General features: G+C 39.2%; 1 protein-coding gene across 2 annotated transcripts in view; it reads left to right on the top strand.

Annotated features, from left to right (window-relative positions):
• Positions 1 to 22,252, top strand: part of Fras1 (Fraser extracellular matrix complex subunit 1) — a 442,940-nt gene that overhangs the window by 220,638 nt on the left and 200,050 nt on the right. For both annotated transcript variants that reach the window (XM_070012597.1, XM_070012596.1), the window contains exons 17-20: positions 103 to 243; positions 2,550 to 2,726; positions 11,794 to 11,934; positions 15,653 to 15,796. In XM_070012597.1, coding sequence (XP_069868698.1) covers positions 103 to 243; positions 2,550 to 2,726; positions 11,794 to 11,934; positions 15,653 to 15,796 — 603 coding nt within the window. The remainder of the gene's footprint in view (positions 1 to 102; positions 244 to 2,549; positions 2,727 to 11,793; positions 11,935 to 15,652; positions 15,797 to 22,252) is intronic.

Genomic DNA, 22,252 nt, shown 5'->3' with positions numbered 1-22,252 from the left:
ACAGTACTGCCTTGGGAGCTTTCCAGTGCAGGAGGAGCCAGGCAGGAAGTAGGCTCTGTGGTTACTTCTTCCCATCGTATTTTCCCCTCACTCTCTTCTCAGTTTGTCACGGCTCATGTGCCAGCTGCTCTGGACCTGCAGTCTCCCACTGTACAGCCTGCACCCATCCCCAGGTTCTGCACGAAGGGTACTGTCTGCCCAGCTGTGGGGAAGGTTTCTATCCTCTCCATGGAGTCTGCAAAGGTAATGTTACTGTCATTGTCATTCTTGAGGGACTGTCCCATCATAAGGACAAAGATGGACATGTTGACAATGATATTGCTTCTTTCTCAGTGCAGTTTTTCTTCTAGTGTATTGATCTTTTATGCCTATGTACACGTGACAATTGGCCCTGTATTTGTGAATCTGTGTTTGTATCTTTGGGTTCTACATCTATGGATTCAACTAACCCCAGATCAAAAATATTTCTAAAACTCCAGCTGCCAATGGCTCATACATGTAATCTTAGCTACTCAGAACACTGATGTCAAGAGGATCCCAGTTTGAGGACAGCCTGAGCAAAAAAAAAGTTAACAAGACCTCATCTTATTAGAAGCTGAGTATGGTAGCACAGGCCAATAATCCCAGTGTAGAAGGAAATAGAAATGGGAGGATTATGTCTAGGCTGGTAGTGGGTAGGAGAAGTGGAGAGGGGAGAAGCAAGATCTTAGAAATAACCAGAGCAAAAATAGAAAGGAGGCATGACTCAAGAAGAAGAGTTCCTTCTTGGCAAGCACAAAGTCAGGAGTTCAAATCTCAATACCAGGGGATGGCAGAGGGGGAGAATGTAAAGTACAGCAGAAATTTCCAAAAAAGAGCAAAACCTGAATAGATTACATGCTAAGTACTATGCTGCATCCAGGCATATGAAGTGTTAAACTGGGTATTGCAATAGGTAAGATGTTCTAGAGGTGATTTAAATATGTGGGTTTTATGCAGATTTTATGCATCTTATAGAAGAGACCTGATTTATCTACAATCAGTCCTCCAAATGCCCAGGGATGACTTTTTTGTTGCATTAGTTTTTTTTTGAATGAATAATCTGAAAACTAAATCATCTTGCGTGAAAACTTGCAAAGACACTCAAAGGTTCAGGATTTTTCTGGCCATCTGCATGGGGAATATTCTTTATTTTCCTGAGATTAAAACAGGACTCTTATTTTCAACCTTCTCTACTTCCCAACCACTGTTAATGTTTTCCTAGACTTCAGTTTGATTTTCCCTGAAGAACTTCTTTTTGTTAATGATGCTGAAAGCAAACTGGGAGTTACTAGTATTATGTCTGGAGTAAAGTGGAAAATCTTAAATTGTTGTTTGCCAAAGTCTGTGCTCCTTGGAAGGGGGATGGGGACCGTAGTGTTTGAGTCTTTTCAAAGTAGAACATCAGGGGCAAACACTTTAATACTTTAATTAAGTGAAATTAACTGCAACTTCTTTGTACATAGGACACCAAAAAAGTCTTTGAGCGTAGTTACAAGAAAATTGTTTAAAATATTAGTGCTTCAATGAAGTTTCTTTTCTTTACTTCCCTCCTTCCTTCTTTCCTTCTCCTCCTTCTCTGCTTCCCTTCTTTCTTTCCCTTTCTTTCTCCCTCCCTTCCTCACTTCTAGTCCTGGAATAAATATTTTGTAAAGTAAATTTAGAAGATCTTTTCAAAAAAAAGGCTAATTAATTGTATCAAAATTGGACTTGGGCTGGTTTGAGGACAGTATTTGGCTTTGATTTTCATCAGTCATTATGGAAAACAATGTACTATAATAGACTGTGAAATATTCATTGCTACTCAAAAGAGGACTCTTCTAGCCCAGCACTTACAGCTCACGCCTGTAATCCAAGCTACTAGGGAGGCTGACATCTGAGGGTTGCAATTCAAAGCCAGGCTGGGCAGAGAAGTCCATAAGATTCTTATCTCCAATTAGTCATCAAAAGAAAATGAGAATCAGAAGCACTCAGGAAAACTGCTTAGCTACTGAGTTATAGGGCTGTCACCAGGGGGGGGGGACCCATAAAAAGAGGACTCTTTCTTACCTGGGAAAGCAGTCTTTCCCCCAAACAAATTCTAAGAGGATTTGTTTCCTGGATGTCTCCATAGTGTGATGGATGAACACAATGAACAGTAATACAACAGCCAGTTTCTCAAGAGATACTAATGGCCTTCATACAAGTATTTCTGAAAATCCCCCATAAAAACCAAGGGCATTATGTCAGATCATTGTTCAGTGAAGGTACTTCTCTGGAGAGCTGAGTCAATAGTGTCCAGTTTGTTGGGTTTGGTTGTGATCCAACCTGATTGCTCTCATAGGACCTGAGAGACAGGATTCACTGTCTCACAGTCACTTTTCCACTCACAAACATGACCAGAACCCAGTGCATTTTAGAGAAAAATAGAAAAATCACTCTGACAGGATACATCTGGCAAACTTTTCTAAGTGGTTTTGACTTAAACATATCTCCTGTTGGTTTCAACATCTATTTGAGCTTTGGATTGCTTTCTGTATTTTATCCTTCAGCTTGTCATGCCTCCTGCCAGACTTGTGTGGGTCCGGAGCCCTCCCACTGTACCACGTGTAGGAAGCCAGAGGCAGCACTGCAGGTGGAGCAGCGTTCTGGGGCAGACATGCCCTCTGGCCATTGTCTATCCCACTGTAAAGCCCAGTTCTACCTAGAGAGCACTGGCCTATGTGAACGTGAGTATGCCTGAGAAGGTACTAGGTAGCTTGTGGAAAAAATCTTTTATTATTGTTATTATTATTATTATTACTTTGTTATCTTTAGTGGTACAAAGGGTTTCAGTGCAACATGTCAGTTTATGAGTATAATACATTTGATGAATGTCACCTTTACATCATTCTCCCTCACCTTTCCCAATCCCTCTTATCCCCTCAGTTTCGCTAGTTCCATTCTTACAAATGTGCATTGATTGTTGTGACTGAATTCTTCCACCCTATCTGCCTTCCTCTACCCCCTGCCCTTGACCACACCCTTTCTTTTCCTTTCATCACCTAAGTGCCACCTTCCTGGTGCTTATCTTGTTACTCTGTAAGTTGTTCAAAGGGGTTACAACCATTGGAATTCACCCTGCATATACCATACTTTAGTCAATACATTTGTGTACATGCGCATGTGACTGTATATGTTTACATATGTACTTATAAATTAGATATAACTTCTACATATGAGAGAATACATGTATCTTTTGTGTCCCAGGGCCTGACTTGTTTCATTTATCTACTTCTTTGCATATGATGTAATATCATTCTTCTTGATTAAGCCCTACAGGATGTTTGCTTTCACTTCAGAAGGTTCCAGGATGCTTGTGAATGATGTAAGGGTCCAATATGCAAAGAGAGGATCCCCTAGTGTCTTTCTACCCTTTTAACCATTCATAGTCATGTGCTCAGAAGATCCAGAGAGAAATTTTTTTTCAGAGACAGTATAAAGTATCTAAGGAAGATCCAGAGCTCATTAAAGATTCTGCTTTTTATCTTTTTTTTTTTTTAAATTGCTACTCTGAATAGGATTTGCTCCCTTCAGGACAAAATCTGGACTAATGTCAACATTTAACAGTTATTCCTGCCATTGACTTGCTGTATCATCCATGGAAAGTTGATAACATTCTAGAAGATTTGACTCAGTTTCCAGGCCATCTAGAGGAAGTTCAGGAGATGAGGGAAAGACATAGTTTCTGGGAGGGAGTGGAGGCCTCTTCTGTACTAGCCAGGAGCTGCCTTCCTTGTATAGAAATGGTTTAACCCTTCAATTATCAGGAGAAAAAAGTAATGGCATATATATATATATATATATATATATATATATATATATATATTTCATTGCCAATACAATATATATTCACTAAATGAAAATTTGAATGTAAGGGAAAGTAGAGGGACAATTTACCTACCATCTAACCCTGATTGCCTTCACCACTTGCCTGTAATATGAGTAATTTTTTCCTTTTTCAAAGATCTGAGTGCCTATTTTTGTGACACAACTATAAGTACGCTGCAGATACAATTTTGTATCGTAAAAGCCTAGTAATTACTGAGGCTTCTGTTTCAAATTAGAGCACATTGCCACACAAAAATGTTAGATTTTAGTCAGTTTAAAAGATACGAGACACAGAGTGTAACATGATGTAGTTAGAATTTATGAGAAATTAGAAAACAGATCTAGAGGCCGCTCACTTAACCTCACTGAGTCTTCACAATCAGGTTGGAATATATCATAACTTTCCACAAAGGGGTGTTGTATTTTTGGCCAGGATCAAAGATAGTGGGTATATAAAAGTGGCTGGTAAATGAAAATTCTGCATGCCTAAAATGTGTGAATTTCAGTCCATAGGCTCTGCTCTTATGGGGGTGATCACCTGCTCTCAGGGAGGTAGAAACTAGGGGGTTATATGGGGCTTGGATGGCTCACTATTCTGATATTCATATATGCATGTATTGCTTAGACTGTGTGGTCCCAGAAGCCCCTGGGAATACAAGGCGCCCCAAGTTAAATATCTTTGCTATCAGGTTATGAATGTCACTGCATGACACTGTGAAGGTCACAGCCGCCTAGTAGAAGCAATGCGGCTGTCAGTCTCCTTCGTGTGGGGTAGAGGAGGATGGCATACTAATGCTGCAGAGTTGGGGCTTCTTAAATTCAAGAAGGCACCTTTGGTAAAAGGGAGTTTTGTTTTTTTGAAGGCTTCTTTGTGTAGGCATCTTTTCAGATGGATTAGAATCTAATCCCTCAGGAATGGCCTAATTGTGGTCAGATGTGGGAAGATGGGATTGACCTCTTGAGTCCCTTTTAGCCCCGTGATTTTATGCTCGTTAGCATAATATTATTAGGTATCACACATATAGCTGTCTACTCACATTTATTAGCAAATCCCTGTACAATCTGCACGAGGTAGGATGTTTTACTCAATTTGTACGTGATGAGAATGTGGTAGAAAGAGGTTAATTGAGTTGCCCAAGATTCCACTGGGAAACTGAATGTGACTACCAATTGTTTCCAGCCTCACCTGAGTTGTGAGAGTGTTGATTGATGTACTTTCTGTCACTTGTCCTGTATCTCTGGAAACCTCCTCCTTCCTACAATCTGTTCCATTTTCAATTCTGCTGAAGTGTTCTCTATGAAATCAGACCTAGAGACCCTGTGAGATTGCATGGAGCTCTGATTCCAGAGCTTCCAAAAAAATTCCAAAACCCTGGCGTGGTCTGCAGTATAGTTAGAAAAGCTGGAAAGGCAGAGAGGGGTGTGTGTGTGTGTGTGTGTGTGTGTGTGTGTGTGTGTGTGTGTGTGTGTGTGTGTGTGTGTGTGTGTGTGTGTGTGTGTGTGTGTGTGTGTGTGTGTGTGTGTGTGTGTGTGTGTGTGTGTGTGTGTGTGTGTGTTTGAGAATTTTGCTTTTTAATAGAAATGTTGATCTCAAGTGCTTTTTTATTTTAAAAAGAGAGAGAGAGAGAGAAAAAAAAACTTTTCTGGAGCTTTCTCCCTTTCTTGGAGTTGCTTCTGAGTGATTAGAATATTACTATAGTGAATGAAAGTGAAAGGCAGATGCATTACTTGAAGAAGTAATTTACTCCAAGACTGCTGGGGTTTCAGAAGTTATCCATCATAAAAGTATTTATTTTGAGCTATATAACACAAATTAGGAAGTATCTACTACATTTGATGTAATACTATTCAGGATATTAAAATTCTAGTCTTTGAACAACAAATTTATATATGTAACATATAATATAAATATAATATAAAATTTATATATGTGCATATATATTTAAGAAATAGTGCCCAAAAGAACACTGTTTTTGGAAGCTGTCTGTCTGTATTTTGTATTATTCCGTATTCCTTTCATGATATTGATTATAACTTGGGTGCCAGATTATCTTTAGACACAGTAGAAGTTCTAGTCACTGAGTTGGATGAAAATTCCTGAGTTATGGAACATGAATGGCTGAATGATTGAATCAATGAATAATAATAGCAACACATCCCTAGGTTATCCCTTGGGTGTGGTCTGTTCTAGAAGCCCATGATAAGACAATGATGGAGACAGTCTGGGCTGAGAGAGATTATAAACAAGAAGAGTTCTGCAGAGAAGGAGCTGCCACCTGCATGCATTTGTACCGTGTTTTTTGCATCATTCTCCAAAGAGCAAGTCACTTCTGACAATAGAGTTTTACTTATGTTTCTTTATCCTATGGCCTCTTGAATTCCAAAGTGAAGCTAGAATGGCTGGTACCCACAGGGTCTTTTCTAATTGTGTAAAATAATTTGGAGGCTTCTTTGGTCATCAACCAAGATCATGCAAGTTTATTAAATACCAGCATTGAGCATTTGCTAAATGATGGATTTTAGTAATTTCATCCCATCTGATCTCATCTGTTTGAGATTTCACTAGCACTGGAAGATTTAAGCTTCTGAATGAAGAAAGGGAAAAGAAACACCCATCAGTACCCTCCTTCAACATAATTAAAGCAACTACAAATAAATTAAGGGAAACCCACACTCTCCAATACAACATCAATAACATATCCTTTACTTGGTCATCAGTCCTCATCTACGGTTCTTCCTGACTTCTGTAATTAGTCTGAATCAAAAAGTGGCTTAGTAGGAACCTAATACAGAAGTTAGAGATGGTGGCTGATGCATTCTAATGTAACATCTCTAAAAAATTATTCCATTTTTCAAAATATAAATCCCTTATTCTTTTTGCTGCACTAGAGCCTTGCAATTTAACTTGGGGCCAGGCCATCCAATTAATGATGCAGCTTTGTCGCCATTAAACACTTTGGCAGTGGTGACCAGAACTGACTAGTAGCATGGTCTGGATGATTAGATTAGCCACGTAATTGCCCCAATTCCATGGCAGATTAATGATGGATTCTTCCAATTTCCACATAGTGTAGCAAAAGGATGAGAGCTGATACAATTGTAAAGAAATTACACATTTTATTTTTTAATCAACTTTGTATTACAAGAATGAGTTTTACTTACATATAATCTAATGTATTACCTCAGAAGAGATATTGTTTTGAGAAAGAACACAAGGATCATAAACATTCTGGCCACATCCCTCCATATGAATGCTTTTTTTTTTGTCTTCTTAGGGTAGATGATAGAACTTTGGTCAGTCGGTAAACATCAGGGAAATTTCAAATTTTTAGAAGCTGCCTTTTTTTCAGTCTTGAAGATAGTTTGCTTTCTCAAGATTAGGCTTACCATACAGGACAAAATTGCACAAAATTGTATCGATCTAATACTATTTTTAAAAAGAAATTTACCAGTAATTTTGGTCTATTCATGAATTTGCTTTAGGCGAATAAGGAGAAATAAAGTATCCTGCATGCATTTTGATCTATTTCTTTGTTGCTAAGACTCACTGAAGGCCTCAAGGCAGAGTTTTAATTAAAGAAGTAAATGGGCAGGAACCTGCCTGTACAACTTAAGGATATGGGCCCATTTATGAAGTTAGGATCCTATATAGTAATTGAATTAGAAACAGATTTTATATAAAACAACAGTCTTTGGTATGGTCCCTAGGGTGCTAGCATAAGCTATAGAAATCTGTACCTTTTGGTAATTTCCAATCCTGTTAACTTTCCTCTTCTTGCTTTTAAAACAAGGGTGTGCCAGGCTTTGGAATAGGAACATGAAGAAGATATGGTTCATGCCTTAGGGAAAGTGTTTAATCCTAAATAAGTCATTGAAAACACGTTGCATATGTAAGGGATAGGAGGAAGTACAAAAGATAGAGAGACAACACAAAGACCAGCTCTCTAAGAGAGAAAGAGAAGATAGACTGGTTGTTCCTGATGAACTTCTGAAAGACTTTCCAGGCATACACTAGTGAAAGGGTGAGGAAGGACACTCAAGGTCAAATACACAGCCAGTGCTAGGGTATCATGTTTAGAGAAGTACAGAGTGTCTGCCATTTTTATAGTACAAAGATCAATGAGAGCTGGAAGTGTGATAGTGGAGACAGGAGCAAGGGTCCTGTCACGAAATGCTTTATGTACTAAGTTCACCATTTATACTGTTGGTATTGATGGAACACTAACAGATTAGAAAAGGGAGGATAATTTGCTTAATTTGAATTTCATAAATAATCTCACTGGTGCTTATGTGGCAGATAAATGGGGAGAAAACCAAGTGGGACTGATTAGGGGGCAGCAGCGCTAGTCCTCATGAGTGGTCCTGAAGGTCTGTACCAAGGAGCCCCAGGGCTGGAGAAGCTTGAAGTGAGAGCAGGTGCATGAAAGGTTAGTACAATTTCCAGCAGAAGTCATGACTTATGTGAATTGGATGTGATATGAACTAAGAAGTGGATAAGAAATAGCATTGGGAAAGGAGGAGTTTGGGGCACCTATAAAGACCATATAGATATCTTAGCTAGGAAGTAGATTTCAAGCACTGGAGTTGAAGGAAAAGGCCAGGGCTGCACTTATGATCTTGGGACTCACCAGCATGGAGTCCATGAAGGAATGAGTGAGTTACCTGAGAGTGAGAAGCAGAGGGGCAGAAGGTAGAATTTTGGGAAGCTCTAATATGTATCATATGGACTGAGAAAGAGGCTTAAGAAAGTTTCAGAGACAGAGAACCTTTCTTACACTTGCTGTATAGAAAGTCACAAATGGGGCTTCTGACATGCCAGTAACAGGGACTGTCACAGGCCCTGAGGGAATTACAGAGGTGGAAAAGGTGTGAGTTTCTCTCTTAAAAGAGTTCTCAATCTAATTGAAGTCTGGGTTGAGGAAAATTCAGGAGCTATTACATACTCACTAAAAGGGGGAGGGGTGGTATGAGAAGGAAAAGGGAGACAGAAAGGGGAGATTGAATTTGTTTCACTTCACTCTGTAATTTTTATCCCATTTCATCCCAGGATCGTATGTCCTGGAGGATTTTGATATCTAGATCCTATTTTGAGAGAAGTCTACCTCAGAAATTGCCCTTGATACAAGAAGCCATGAAATTTTATATGATATGAAAGTAGGGATACAGTGCCATTTTTTTTTACCATTGAAAAGAGAAATAGTATCAATTGTTTGAAATTATAATGGAAAGGAAAGAAGGAGCAAGAAATTGCATCATTTTTGCTTGAGTCAGGTTGAGTGGACTTAACAACCAGCTAAGGACTCTAAATGTGGACACTTTCAGTACCTAGATAGATCAGTTATTCTCTTTCAAAAATATATTCAGCCATCATGTGGAAAGACAGTCTCTAAAAATTTTGTATTATGTGGAGGAATTATTCATAAAACTTCTTTCAAATGTCTTCCATAGATGCTCTGTAATGGAGTTAGTCTACCTTGAAGGATCTAAGACTTAAGACAGAACTACTGTTATGAAATAAGCTTCTATGGAATGATCAAGCTTAATACAAATCACTGAAATCTTGTAGACATTTCCCAACTCCATACAGCATCTAACTTGCATGCAGTTGTTTTAAAGATGCAAATAAATATCTCTTGAATTACAGAATGTTGCAGAGAAAAAAGAATGAAGAGATCTTCATTTTAGCATCTCCTAAACCTTTGTGCTTGTTATCTATTTGATTCTTACCCATTGCTAGTGAAGGCAGTTCTGACATTGGCCTTGGTGATGTTCTGTGGATATTTCTAAAATTGAGTTGGTGGCAGAGAGCCTTTCTCTTGGACATCTGGGCCCACCAACCTTCCAGCTTGTTTACTTTGCTTCCCTTTTTAATCAAACAATAATTTTTATTCATACTGACTGCTTGACCAAATAGAATTAATCAAAACATGTTTGTGCTTATATTGCATTAATTTATCTTTCTAAAGTTTTGAGCTCCATAGTGTTACATTTTTATTTCTCATTCAGGAGATGTAACAGAGAGAGCTAGGAGTTTAACAGACTAAATGTGAGCCTATTTGTATTATATATGTGTATATTTATATATTTAGGTGTGTAGGAACTATCATGTTAAAGCAAATTGTTTTTTCCTGAAAAGTACTGTGCTGAGACTGTAATTTAACTGTTTTGTGAAATATTGCCACCAGAGGCACCCTTCCATGCTTTTTCATCTTGTATTATACATATCTTAAGTAAAGGGTTAATGTATATCATTATATTTGTTTAAAGTTCACTTTACTGTTTCCATTTTCTTTTATAAAGATTCTAGGAAGTCTTAGGAAAATATTCCGGTGGCCTGTGCTAACAAAAAAGTTTATACAGCAATCTTTTTCAAGGCAATTAATACGGGCATTGGTCTCATCTCGGGAGCAAGCCCTGTGGCCTCTGGCACAGATGTTAAACTTACAGATGTTGAATGATATTGTCATGATGCTAGGGGCGGGGCCTAGGTTGTCACTTATCACTAGAAATGCTTGGGACAATAACCCTGTACTAATCAGTGAAAGTAGTTGATTATTGATCAACCAGAGCTGATGGAGCAGAAGTCCTAACTGAATACTAACTACTAGTGTGTAAAGATGGTATATGTATATTATACTTTATTAGGAGTTATAGACATAGAGATCGCAATAAAATTTTATCTGGGTCTTCTAAGTCTACTGGTCTGTAAGTCCTCTGGGTATTTAATAGAGAAAGCAGGAGGAGACTCAGAAGGAATGGCTCTACAGTTTTGTGGATTTGTTTATGGGGCAGAATGTGGCCAACAAATACATGGGGACGGTCATGGGGCTTTGTCTTATTCAGTAGCTGAACTGTGACTTAGCATGTAAGAGTTTGTAGGGAAGTGTTAGAGATGTGGGCTCTGATTGATTAGATTGCATTATGAAACACTCTCAAGCAAATTATTGACTATCTGTAGTAATGTAGCCCTGAGAAGGGACATTCTTTCCAGGACAAGCATTGTACCCTGTGCCAGTTAGAAATAGAGTAGATAAAATGGCAGGATGAACACATTCACCATCCAAGGGAAATAAGGCAATTGCCCGCCTTTATCCTTAAAGGTCTGATGAAGGCAACCATAGATATTTTTCTCTTCCATGCTGTTTTTATTCTCTTTGTACCTGTAGGTACTCACATAGCACTCTATGTTAATAAATAGTAGTAAGATTTATTAGGGCCTTACTATGTGTCCAACACTATACTAAGAATTTTACATACATCAGCCCAATTAATGTTCATAACACTGTGTGTAGTATGTACTGTTTGTGTCTGTTTTATAGATGAGTAAGCAGGTGCCTGGAGAAATCACTAACTCTGTCAAGTTCACATAGAGCTGTGACTTAACACTCTGATTCTCTGATAATTTGTTTCCCACATTCATTGTGTTTCAGCTATTGCCTGTCTGTTGCAACTAGTTTTGAATAGCTCTGAATGCTGACCATCTGGGAATGTCCAGCTTCTATCATAGAGTAGAAAGCACATAAACCTTTTGGAGTTGTTAGATACAGCTCTATCACCTCTTTGGTTTCACTTAAGCAACCTGATAAGCAGGGGGCATCTAGTGATAGCTCTCCCCAGGGAGATAGAACTGTGTTTGCAGCTTCCTGTTCTTAATTCCAGTTTCTCTGAGAATGGAAACAAGGGAAGAAAGAAATGTATGACTCTACAAGTGCCTGTGTGTGTTTCGTAGCCTTCCTCTGGGTTCCACAAGTTCTTGCTTTGAAAGAAACCCTCATTTGAAGAAATTACAAAAGATTCATGGTTTGTTGTTTGGAAAACCAAGTGAACATCATATTCCAACCAGGCATATTAACAGGAGAGACAGAGCTGCTATCTGCTGCATGTGGGGCTTTATTGATTGTTCCCTTTGCTTTGTTGTTCTCCCAGCTTGCCACCAGTCCTGTCTCCTGTGTTCAGGAAAGAGCTCCCAGAACTGCACAGTCTGCCAGTCTTCTCATGTACTGTTAGATGGGCTCTGTCTCTCTCAGTGCCCCGAGGGCTACTTTAACCAGGAAGGTAGCTGCACAGGTGAGTATGTAACATGCTGGGACACAGACTCTGGACCTATGTTTTCTCTATACAATGTATAGAGACACTGTAATTAGAAACCTTGTCATACCAGGAACTAGTGTTGGGCTGTAAATCCTTGTCTTCAGTTTGGCAGGTGCAAAAAGTATGGAGTAAGAAGAATGAGTGAAATTTTCCTCTTCCAATAGGGAAGCATGATTGAAGAGGAAAATTAGAATCAGCTTTGCTCTAGGGACTATAATATTTGAATAAACTGTGAGCTAGGTTTTATCTTAGCTGAAAGGTCATGTTCTAGGAAGAGAAATATCCTTATGGATTAGGTAATGATTTTTTTTTTTTTTTGATTGTAGCGGGGCTTGAACTCTGGGCTTGGGCACTGTCCCTACGTTCTTCAGCTCAAGGCGAGCACTCTACCACCTGAGCCATAGTGTCACTTCCAGTTTTTTAGTGGTTTATTGGAGATAAGATTCTCACAGACTTTCCTACCCGAGCTGGCTTTGAACCATGATCCTCTCAGGTCTCAGCCTCCTGAGTAGCCAGGATTACAGGCGTGAGCCACTGGTGCTCGGCTTAAGTAATGATTCTTACGTCCTTTAAGAACTTGAACTTGCTTCAGCACAATTCTTTGTTACTCCAGCTCTTTTTTAAAGTTTAAAACTTTTTCTCTCATCACAGGAATATGTGCACATTGTAGCATGTTTAAAAGTTCATATTAGGAAAAAAAGTAGGAGTTTGAAGGTGAGAGTCACTGATAATCCCATATTTCAAAAGCAACAACTTGTAACCCAGTAATGTGTTCCTTTTAGGTTTCTCCTTTTGAGAAGCCATTACATGGTTGAGAACAAGTTAAAACTATGCATTTTATATTTATTTCTTCCCAAGCATTAAGTCATAAGTACTTTGTTGTATAAAGACTGTAAACGAAGACACACACACACACACACACACACACACTACTTGTCATAGTTCGATACTATTCTACTCCTTTAGCACCCCTCACACCCATCTCTTGTTCCTTTTTACAAAAGAAATGGAGGAAAGATTTGAAATTTGAGTCTTAAGATACTATAGGATTCTAAGGTGATCTTTTAATCTCCCTCCTCCTCCTCCTCCTCCTCCTCCTCTACCTCTGCCTCTTCTTCTTTCTTCTTCCTCTCTCTCTCTCTCTCTCTCTCTCTCTCTCTCTCTCTCTCTCTTAGGTTTTGTTGTATTTATCTTAAGAACAACACAAATTAATTGGCATAAAACTAGTAATATGTCATTGCCTTTTCCAGATGTGGGACTTGATGGACAGCTCTCTTAGGCTTCTGTAGGTGACATACAATCGCTTGGGTCATGAAGAATCTCTTATTCTATGAGACTCCTTAGAGATAATTGAGGTTCCTCACAGTATGGCAGTCTCTTCAATGTCAGCCTCTTCCCCAGGAATGAATATTCTAGGAGACCAAAACAGAAGCTACAACTTCTTATGACCCACCTTCAGAAGTCTCACTTTCTCACTTCTGCTACATGTTATTGATTAAAGCAGGACAGCCCTGTGTAGGGATAGGGGTGTCTCTTAGTGGGGGAATAGCTTCTGCATACAATAAAGGGTGATGTTGATGTGGTTGCCTTGGAGACAAGCTACTGCAGATATGAAAGCATTTGTAAAGGACTAGGCATTTGGCACAGCTAACTGCAATTCTTAGCTTCACTTCTCAAGGCTACAGCAGAATAGAGCAAAAGGGAAGGAAGATAAATATCTTTCCTTTTCTTTGGCATGCCAGTCCAATATGTTTTTAAGAGCACCTTCTACTTTAGTAACAGAAATTCTGAAAATTACTAATTTAGATTAGTATAGAGTTTTATTGAATTGAGAAAATAGTAAAAAAAAAAAAAACACACACACAAAAAAAACTTAAGCACCTCATTATAGCACTATACAGGGAAAAAGACAAAACCTTCTATCCTGAGTCCTATTTCAGTTCCAAAAACAGATCTTTGTGGCTTTGATAGGAAGGAAGATATTCATTGCAATGAAATTATATCGCATATGTCTCTGGAATCAGGAAACTTGTCATAAATTTATAAAATATTTTAAAAATAAGTTAACATTCCTCAAATTCATCAAGTCTTAAATTTCAAGGAGGAAATTTAGAGTAAGTACAAATTTGGATGACTGAAGCTTATTTTTTTTTAATCTGGAATTTTTCCCTTTTCCCAAATAACCTTTAATCTCTCTAGGCCCATGGTGAGTTGCTTTAAGTACTCAAGCTCTGCAGGCAATGGAACTGGTTTCCCTGTCATTAGGGCTGCCCTTGAAAGCCGTTTTTATCCTTAAGAGCTTTCATCCAGCCCCGGCAGTCTCTCTGTGTAAAATTGTCTGGAGAAGGAAAAGTTCTGAGTAGCTCTAACTCTTCTCTGTCTGTGGGAAATCAGCAGATGGATGGTACCACCAGCTGCAGGGCACCAGGTCACTAGAAATATTCTGTCAGGGAGGAGGAAGTGGGTGGTAGGAAATCATTGAAAATCCAACGTATCTTTTGCTGGCATTTTCAAAGTTGAAAGGCTCAGGAATGCAGAAGGGGTAATGGGGCTCTTCTTCCAAGTACCTGTTCATTTTCTTGCTTGCTTTTCAAATTTATTTTATTTTTTAAAGTTTTGCAACTTATTTCTCTTTTTCTCTCCCCTCTCTCTCCTTTTCCCTTCCTCTATCTCTCTCTGTTTCTGTCTCCTCTCTTGTTCTCTCTCTCTCTCTCTCTCTCTCTCTCTCTCTCTCTCTCTCTCTCTCTCTCTCTCTCTCTCTCTCTCTCTCTCTCTCTCTCTCTCGCCCCTTGCCAGAAGGAAGAGGCTGTTGGTTTTGCTTGGAATTTGTGTCTGATTTTTTTTTTTTTTACCCATGTGCCAGGAGAACATTCATCAGTCCCAGCAAGCTCTCCTCAACTCCTATGCCTCACCTTCACCCCTTGGAATCAGACACACTTAGACCTGTTCATTCTTGGCAGAGAAATTCTTAAATCTCCTGCCGTGCACTCACTGCAGCAGCTGTGACCTTCTTTGATTCCTTGCTACCCTTATCTTTAAGACAGCAACTCACTTACTCACTTTTTTTTTTGCAGTGTTGTGCCTCTTGTTAACTTGGTGTTTTTCCCTCTAGGGCAGGCATAGCTTTAACATAATTTTGTCTAAGGAATTGGACTTCAGATGCAGCTTATGATAACCTCCTGAAATAGGACATTTTTTGTTCTTCTCATTTTAATTAAGTATAGCTGATAAAACAGGAATGCTAGTTGGGGCCTGAGCGAGAGAGAGCAGGGCTGGCAATTCACTTTAGTGAGGTATCTCAGTCTCACTCATTATGTCTCCCCTCCCCTTGTCTGTAAGGAATTCCTGGGAAGAAAATGTCCCACTGTCTTTGAATCATGGTGTTTTGGAGTAGAGAAAGCGAAGCACCTATGATTCTGCTCTGTGACTCTGATTTATAATCTCCTTATTTACACCAGTGAGGACAGCCACCCTGGTTCCTCTGGCTGAAGTCTTTACACTTCTAGATTCCATGTTATATTCGTGAACAGAATTCTGATTGAGCCCAGAAGTATAGTCTCTCCGTCTAGGATGGAGGTGCTTGCTAGGAATCTTTAGAAGATGACTAGAACTGGAAATGATGGACTGTGTTGCCTAGTCCATACATTTATGTGCTGAGCTACTAATTCCAATCCCGATTTGTTTTTCTTCCTAGAATGCCATCCAACCTGTAGGCAGTGCAATGGGCCATTGGACTCTGACTGTATCTCCTGTCACCCTCATGTCACTCTTTCCAGTGGGCACTGCCAGATCAGCTGTAAGGAGGAACAGTTCCTCAACCTCGTGGGGTACTGTGCTGGTGAGTGAAACCTTTCCAGGCAGCTTCTCTTTGTCTTCTATTTGTCCTTGGGTCTTGGATTTGGGGGTCTTTTTTTCTAGTGTGGGAATGCACCTCAATGTTTGTCCTTGGGCATTTTGTAAATATTTGTGAACTCAAATGGGCTTTATCATAATACATACAAATCCTGAAAAAAAATACCTTAGAGTCTCCTACTAAGAGGGGGTGAATGTGATACTTTTATATGCAACAATAGTGACTTCATCTTAAGGTTATAAAACATATTTCAAAACTTGCTTCCAACACGATTTCCTTTTGTCTATAGTATCTCCTGCCTTTGCCACAGACAAGCTTTGCCATGGGCCCAGCACAAAATTGTAAGGAGATTAATCCAAAAGTAGCCCATTTGTCTTGAGAAATGGGATTTTTTTTCTTATCTTTATTCTAGAACTCACTTCTCAAGGAAAAAGAAAAGAAAACTTTCTGAGATTTCAATAACATTAGAGTCATACCTCATTTGTGTTCACCTATCCATTTAGAGAAGAACATAGAAAACTCTTGTTTTGAGTGTCTAGTAGTTCGAGTAGTAATAGAGGCTCAAAATACAAAGGGAAACATGAGTATAGCAATGATCGTGCCAGAGCTTATTCTAAAGAGCAGGGTGTAAAGTTTGTTACTCTTTTTGTGTACACTCTCTATTAAGTTGTAGAGGAAATTCACAAAGATTTGCTACTAGCAGCCATTATCCTAGCTCTGAATGGTTTGAGTAGGAGGCATTGTCGGCATTTCCCATTTGTGTGGGTGAGAAAATTAAGACCTGGCAAAATATGACCTGGCTGTAGGGCTGGTCCTCAGACAAGAAGGACATTCAAGTGATTGCCTGGATCACAGTGTCTGTTAGGCACCTTCAGTGTGGGATGGCACAGATATCTCTCTCGTCTAGTCTAGCGGGAGTGGGTCCTAACAAGTCAGTGCCAGTGCTCCAAATATGGCAGGTGCTGCCATGGTCTAAGGTGATCAGTTCTTTTTGCACATGATCTAAAGACTAGACACTGGGGTCAAGATGTGTACCCTGAGAAAACTGAAGAAAATATCAAGTTCAGGACTACAGCTAAAAATGAATGGAATTCAATTGCACAGTCATGGAGACTGTAGGAACATTTTTTTTAATTTTTATTTTTTTTATTGTGAAAATACTGTACAGAGGGGTTACAATTACATGGGCAAGATAATGAGTACATTTCTTATCAAGCATTATAGCCTCCTCCTTTGTTTCCCCTTCCCATCCCTTCCTATCCTCCTGTAGGAACATTTTTGAGATAACCAAAAGTAGAAGCTCAGAGCCTAGACAAGACTTCAGAGAGCTGGGGACATAGCTCAGTGGTAGAGCATATATCCCATATTATGTATCCCCAACCCTGAAATAAAGGAGGAGTAACCAGAAGCCCTCCCTACCTGTGGTAGAATGTGAGTCTAATGTTAGTTCTGTCGGTTGTACTCAGAACTGTCTTGGAAGTGAGTAAATGGGAGATATCACTGCCTACTCCCTAAGGAGACTCTGGTGACACCAGGGGGTAGCTATTATTATAATTTGTAAGTATAGCTTTCTTTCGCATTTAGCTCTGACCCTTACATGAGGATATACAGGAGCAGCTACCTTGATAATTAAAGGTTTTCAGAATGATGTATTCATCAGCTTCGTGTTGGCTATCATGAAATATTGGAGATAGGTAACTTATAAAAATTAAAAAAGTTTATTTAGCTCCGAATTTTGCTAGAGTGAAAAAACTGGCATTGGCTTAGTTTTGGTGAGGGTTTCTCTGTCAGCTATGTCATATCATAGTGGAAGCATTACAGGTATGAGAGTGTACATTACCAAACATGAAGTAAAAGGAAAGGTAAGGTCCCATGGTACCCTCCGAAGGCATCCTCTAGTGGCCCAAGAGTGTCCTCCCAGGCCACCAAAGCTTCTACCACTTTTCAGTACCACCACCCTGGTGACGAAGCCTTTAAACACAATGGGGTCTTGGAGAACCTAAATCATACTCAAGCCATAGCACATGGTTAAAAAAAAAAAAAACAACAAAAAACAAATTAGTGATAGTTGCTGTTCCACTAAGCACAAGTTTCCAAGTTCCTGTGGAAGGGGATGGGGGACAAGATATCTTTCACGCAGCTTAAGAAGATGAACTGAAGACACAGTTAGCAAAGAGTAACAAGCAATTTATGTTTTGTAACACAGACATGAGGGGATGAGAATAGAGAAGTAGCAAGATATGGGAAGTATCCTGGAGATGGAACTTGCAATGTTTCTAGAACAAGAAGCACTTAAGTTAGACACAGTGAGGTCAAGTGCACTTTCTGGGAATGGTTCCACCAGAAGGCAGGTCCAGAGGTGAAACATAGGTGGGAGGCATCTATGGTCATTAGTTATTCAGCCTGAGGGAAGACTATGATACCGTTGAAGACTGTGGTTAAAACCATATTAGGGTTTTTTTTTAAGTGGCTGGGAAGTCTTCATTGGAAATCAGAATGTAGAGAACCTGAAGTTTCAAGCCCAAAAGGCTGAACTGGATCTTGAAGGCTAGCAGAGTTTTACAAAAAGCTATAGCTTGATTAAGTGTGTGCAAATCAAGAAATCTGTAAGTTATGTGAAAGAATGTGGTAGAGCAAGAAGAGAAGAGCTTCAGGGCAGAGATTGGGAAAGTAGTACCTGATCTATACCTTCATGATGGTTTTTGCATTTCTAATTTTTTCTGTGTGTAGACTCTTAAAATTTTATGCTGGAACATATTTTATAAATAAATGTTTATATAGGAGATTGGAAAATTTTAATGTTTCATGAGCTCTGTTCTCTCCAATGTCCAGAGTACTCATTGATAGTAAATTAGGTGATTAGGAGTTACATTAATTTTTTAAGGCTAATAGAAGACCATTAGAATATGGAATCATGGGACTGAACTAAATGACTCTAGAAGTCCCCAGTCTTAGAACAGGTCCCAAAAAATAACCTGGCAAGGACAAACTTTGGCTGTCCTGGGAATTAGTTGAACTGAGTAATTAGTAAGGTAGTAATTAAGTAACATAGCCCTTGTCTGGTGCATGGAAATCCTTTATTCATTTATTTTTATTATTATTTTAACACATTTTTTTTTGGCTGTCGTGGGGCTTGAACCCTGGGCCTGGGTGCTTTCCCTGAGCTCTTCAGCTCGAGGTGAACACTCTACCACTTGAGCCACAGCACCACTTCCAGTTTTCTGGTGATTTCTTTGAGACAAGAGTCTCACGAACTTTCCTGCCCTGGCTGGCTTTGAACTGTGATCCTCAGATTTCAGCCTCCTGAGCAGCTAGGATAACAGGACGAGCCACTGGCACCTGTCTGGAAATCCTTTAAGGAGTGGTATGATAATGTTTGTTACGGAGAAGTTTGACTAGTACTTCCGGTTGTTGAACTTTCAGAGAAGTATATTTACCTTTTCAGTAAATATATACATTTCTTTTTCTTCCGTTTCTTTTGGGTTCCTTTTTTTCTCTTTTCCTTTCTCTTCTTTTCTTCTCTTTTCTTTCTCTCCTTTCTTTTTCTTTTCTTTTCCTCTTCTCCCTTTACTTTTTCTTTTATTGTCTCATCGTTTCCTTCTATTCATTTTTTTCTTGCTTTTGTTTTGGGTGTACTAAGTTTTGAACTCAGTGCTTTGTAATCGTTAGGTGGGCACTTGACTGAGCCACGAGTCTAGTCCTCTTTGTTCTGGTTCCTTTTTGAGGTGGGATTTGGATTCTTGTCTATCAGCCGGAAGTATCTTCCTAGTCATGCTTCCTGACATAAGTGAGATGACAGGTGTATAGCACCATATCCAGCTGTAGGTTGAGATGAGATTTTGCAAGCTTTCAGCCGGAGCTGACCTTGAACCATGATCCTCTTAATTCTATCTCCTGGGTAGCTAGGAGTAAAGTTATGATTCAGTGCTCTGGGCCAAACATATAACTTTTTGAAACACTTTGCTTTTCTCTGTTGCATGGCAACACATTCATTCATTTGCTGGTCTATCACATTTTTGTTTCTTACACTGATAGGCCTTGTTAGCATGGGCTTTGCCCTGAGTTCAGGTGATACAAAGATGAATAAGATGTGTTGCTTGTATTTCGAAAACTTCGATTAGTGAAGGGAGTTATATTAATTTGCTAGGACTTCTCTAGCAAAATACCAGAGTCTGGGTTACTTCACTAACCAGCATTTATTTTATAATGTTATGGAGCCTGGAAGTCTAAAATCAAGGTGCTGACAGAGTTTATTTCCTCTAAGGATTCTTTAGTATACACATGGCCTCCTCTTGTTGCTTCTTCACTCTATTCTCTCTGTCTTAGAAGTACACCAATTCGATTACCTCTATATTTGCCCTGTCTATATCCAAATACAATGATACTTTGAGGATTAGGGTTGCAACATGTGAATTTATAAGGGGCACAGGTCAGCTCATTATAGAAGAGGATATGTAATTAGTATATTTTCATGGTATTCTTTGCACAGCCCAAGATCTGAGATAAGTCTTTGTCACAGAACCCCTCCTCCACCGACTAGATGTTGTACATGAGAGTGGATGAAAGCTTTCCGGAGCATGTCATAACTGACATGATTTTGAAAGGTGATTGAAAATTAGAGGGACATGGAAACTTGAAGTGTAGAGCAATCCGGAAATCCCATTTCTGTTCAGTTGTTCAGTTACTCATAAAGCCTAGATAGAATACTAGCCCTAGGCATACGAGTGGTGAGACATTATGTAGAAGGAATCAGAGTCTTTTGGTTTAAGAAGAGCAAGTTTTGTCATAAGGCTGTAGAAGTCTCTCAAGGGTTTTAAGCAAGAAGTGTCACGGTTGTAATTTCTGTGAAGAGAAAGATCTAAAGACATCTTTGAAGAAAATGACACTAGAATAGAAAGACCTTTGCAGAAATACAGCCAAGAGATCAAGAGTGTCAATGACGAAACTGTGGAGAGATGAAGGGAAGGAGTTATGGCTTCCCTAGGAACAAATGATACCTTAGGTTGACTACTGGCTGACTGCTATTGTATGGTCAACAAAGAGCAAAGAATGGCAATTTCTTGTGGTTCAGCTCTTAACAGAAGCAACAGAAAGTGATCTGAGAAAGGAGGTAGCACTCATAGATGATTGCTAGGTTTCCTGGAAATTAAAAACATGGTTGCAACCATTTACCAAGGGCCAATAGTCAGTTTAAGAGGCAGTGAGGAAGTCTGTGTACTTACATTTGGACAATTTGAACTTGAGATAACTAACAGTTGGCCATCAGAGGTAGTTGTCCAGCAAGATATTGAAGGGGTAAACAAATAGGTTTCTTACTAAAGTGACTAGCAGCTCATCGACTAGCTTATTCTTACCCTGAATCCAATTTCCAGAAATTCCACATTGTTTTTAGACTGAAGTGTTGCTTAGTCAGGTCATAGTTAACCTTATAAATGTTTAGATGACTTTGCTCTAAACTCAGGAAGGTATGAGGAGAAGCCATTAATTACAAAACAAGCAAAGGATAATGCCCCTCATTGCATGACCCCCATGCAGTGTTCTTTCAGGATCCTTGGGAAGTCCAAGGTCATCATAGGCCCTGAGAAGCACCATCCCCTCCCGTAAGTTGTGTTTCAGTGCTCTCTACAGTGATTGGATTTATTCTGTATGTGAACTATAACCCAAACCATCTTTGCAGACCTCTTAATTGTCCTTAGCTGTTTAAGAAACAAAATTACATCTAATCTATCATACAGACAAGAGTAAACACATCCTGGGAACAGGTCCAATAACCACAGTGTGTTCACACACATGAAGATGTCATAGGTGGGGATTTTTTTCCCCTTCAAGTCTATCAAAGCAAATAAATAGTGAGATTTAGGCCAGGACTGAAGGCTTCCAATAAAGATCAATGAAGTGGGGTGAAAGGAAGGAATGCAGATGAGTCTAACAGACATGGTTAGGTGCTATGGACAGTTGGGGGCTTTTCTGTACAGTATTTTTATTTTTGCCCACATCTCAGCTTTATCCAAAAGTTCCAAAGCCTGGGGTGCTTTTTCCACTTTTCTTTCTCAACCAAAAGCTTTTTCTTGTTCAAATAAAAGGTTGAAACTAAAAAGAAAACAGATAAAAACCTGAGGCAGAAATGTTCAATGGCAGAGGCATTAAAAAAAATATGCCTTGGGCTTTGTGGAATGCCTAATAGGTTGGTTATATTTCTAAGTTCTTATATAAAAAGACGAAAATACTGAGAGTAATATCACAGAGAACCACACTGATTGGTTAGATGGTTAGAATGATGAAATTCTGAGGGGTTAAAAATGTGTTACTGGTTGTGTAATAATTTTTAAATGTTGGTGCACTTTTCTCTACAAATCTGTATGGAAATATAAGCTAAAGAAAACAAGTATCAGGAAAGAAATATTGCTCAAAGCATTTGTTTATCATATCTCATTGAACTCA

Source organism: Dipodomys merriami, unplaced genomic scaffold, assembly GCF_024711535.1.
Source record: "Dipodomys merriami isolate MVZ:Mamm:240054 unplaced genomic scaffold, mDipMer1.0.p SCAF_9, whole genome shotgun sequence".
Lineage (NCBI taxonomy): Eukaryota > Metazoa > Chordata > Mammalia > Rodentia > Heteromyidae > Dipodomys > Dipodomys merriami.
Note: the sequence above shows the minus strand (reverse complement) of the source record. Positions and strands in the feature narration are given on the sequence as shown.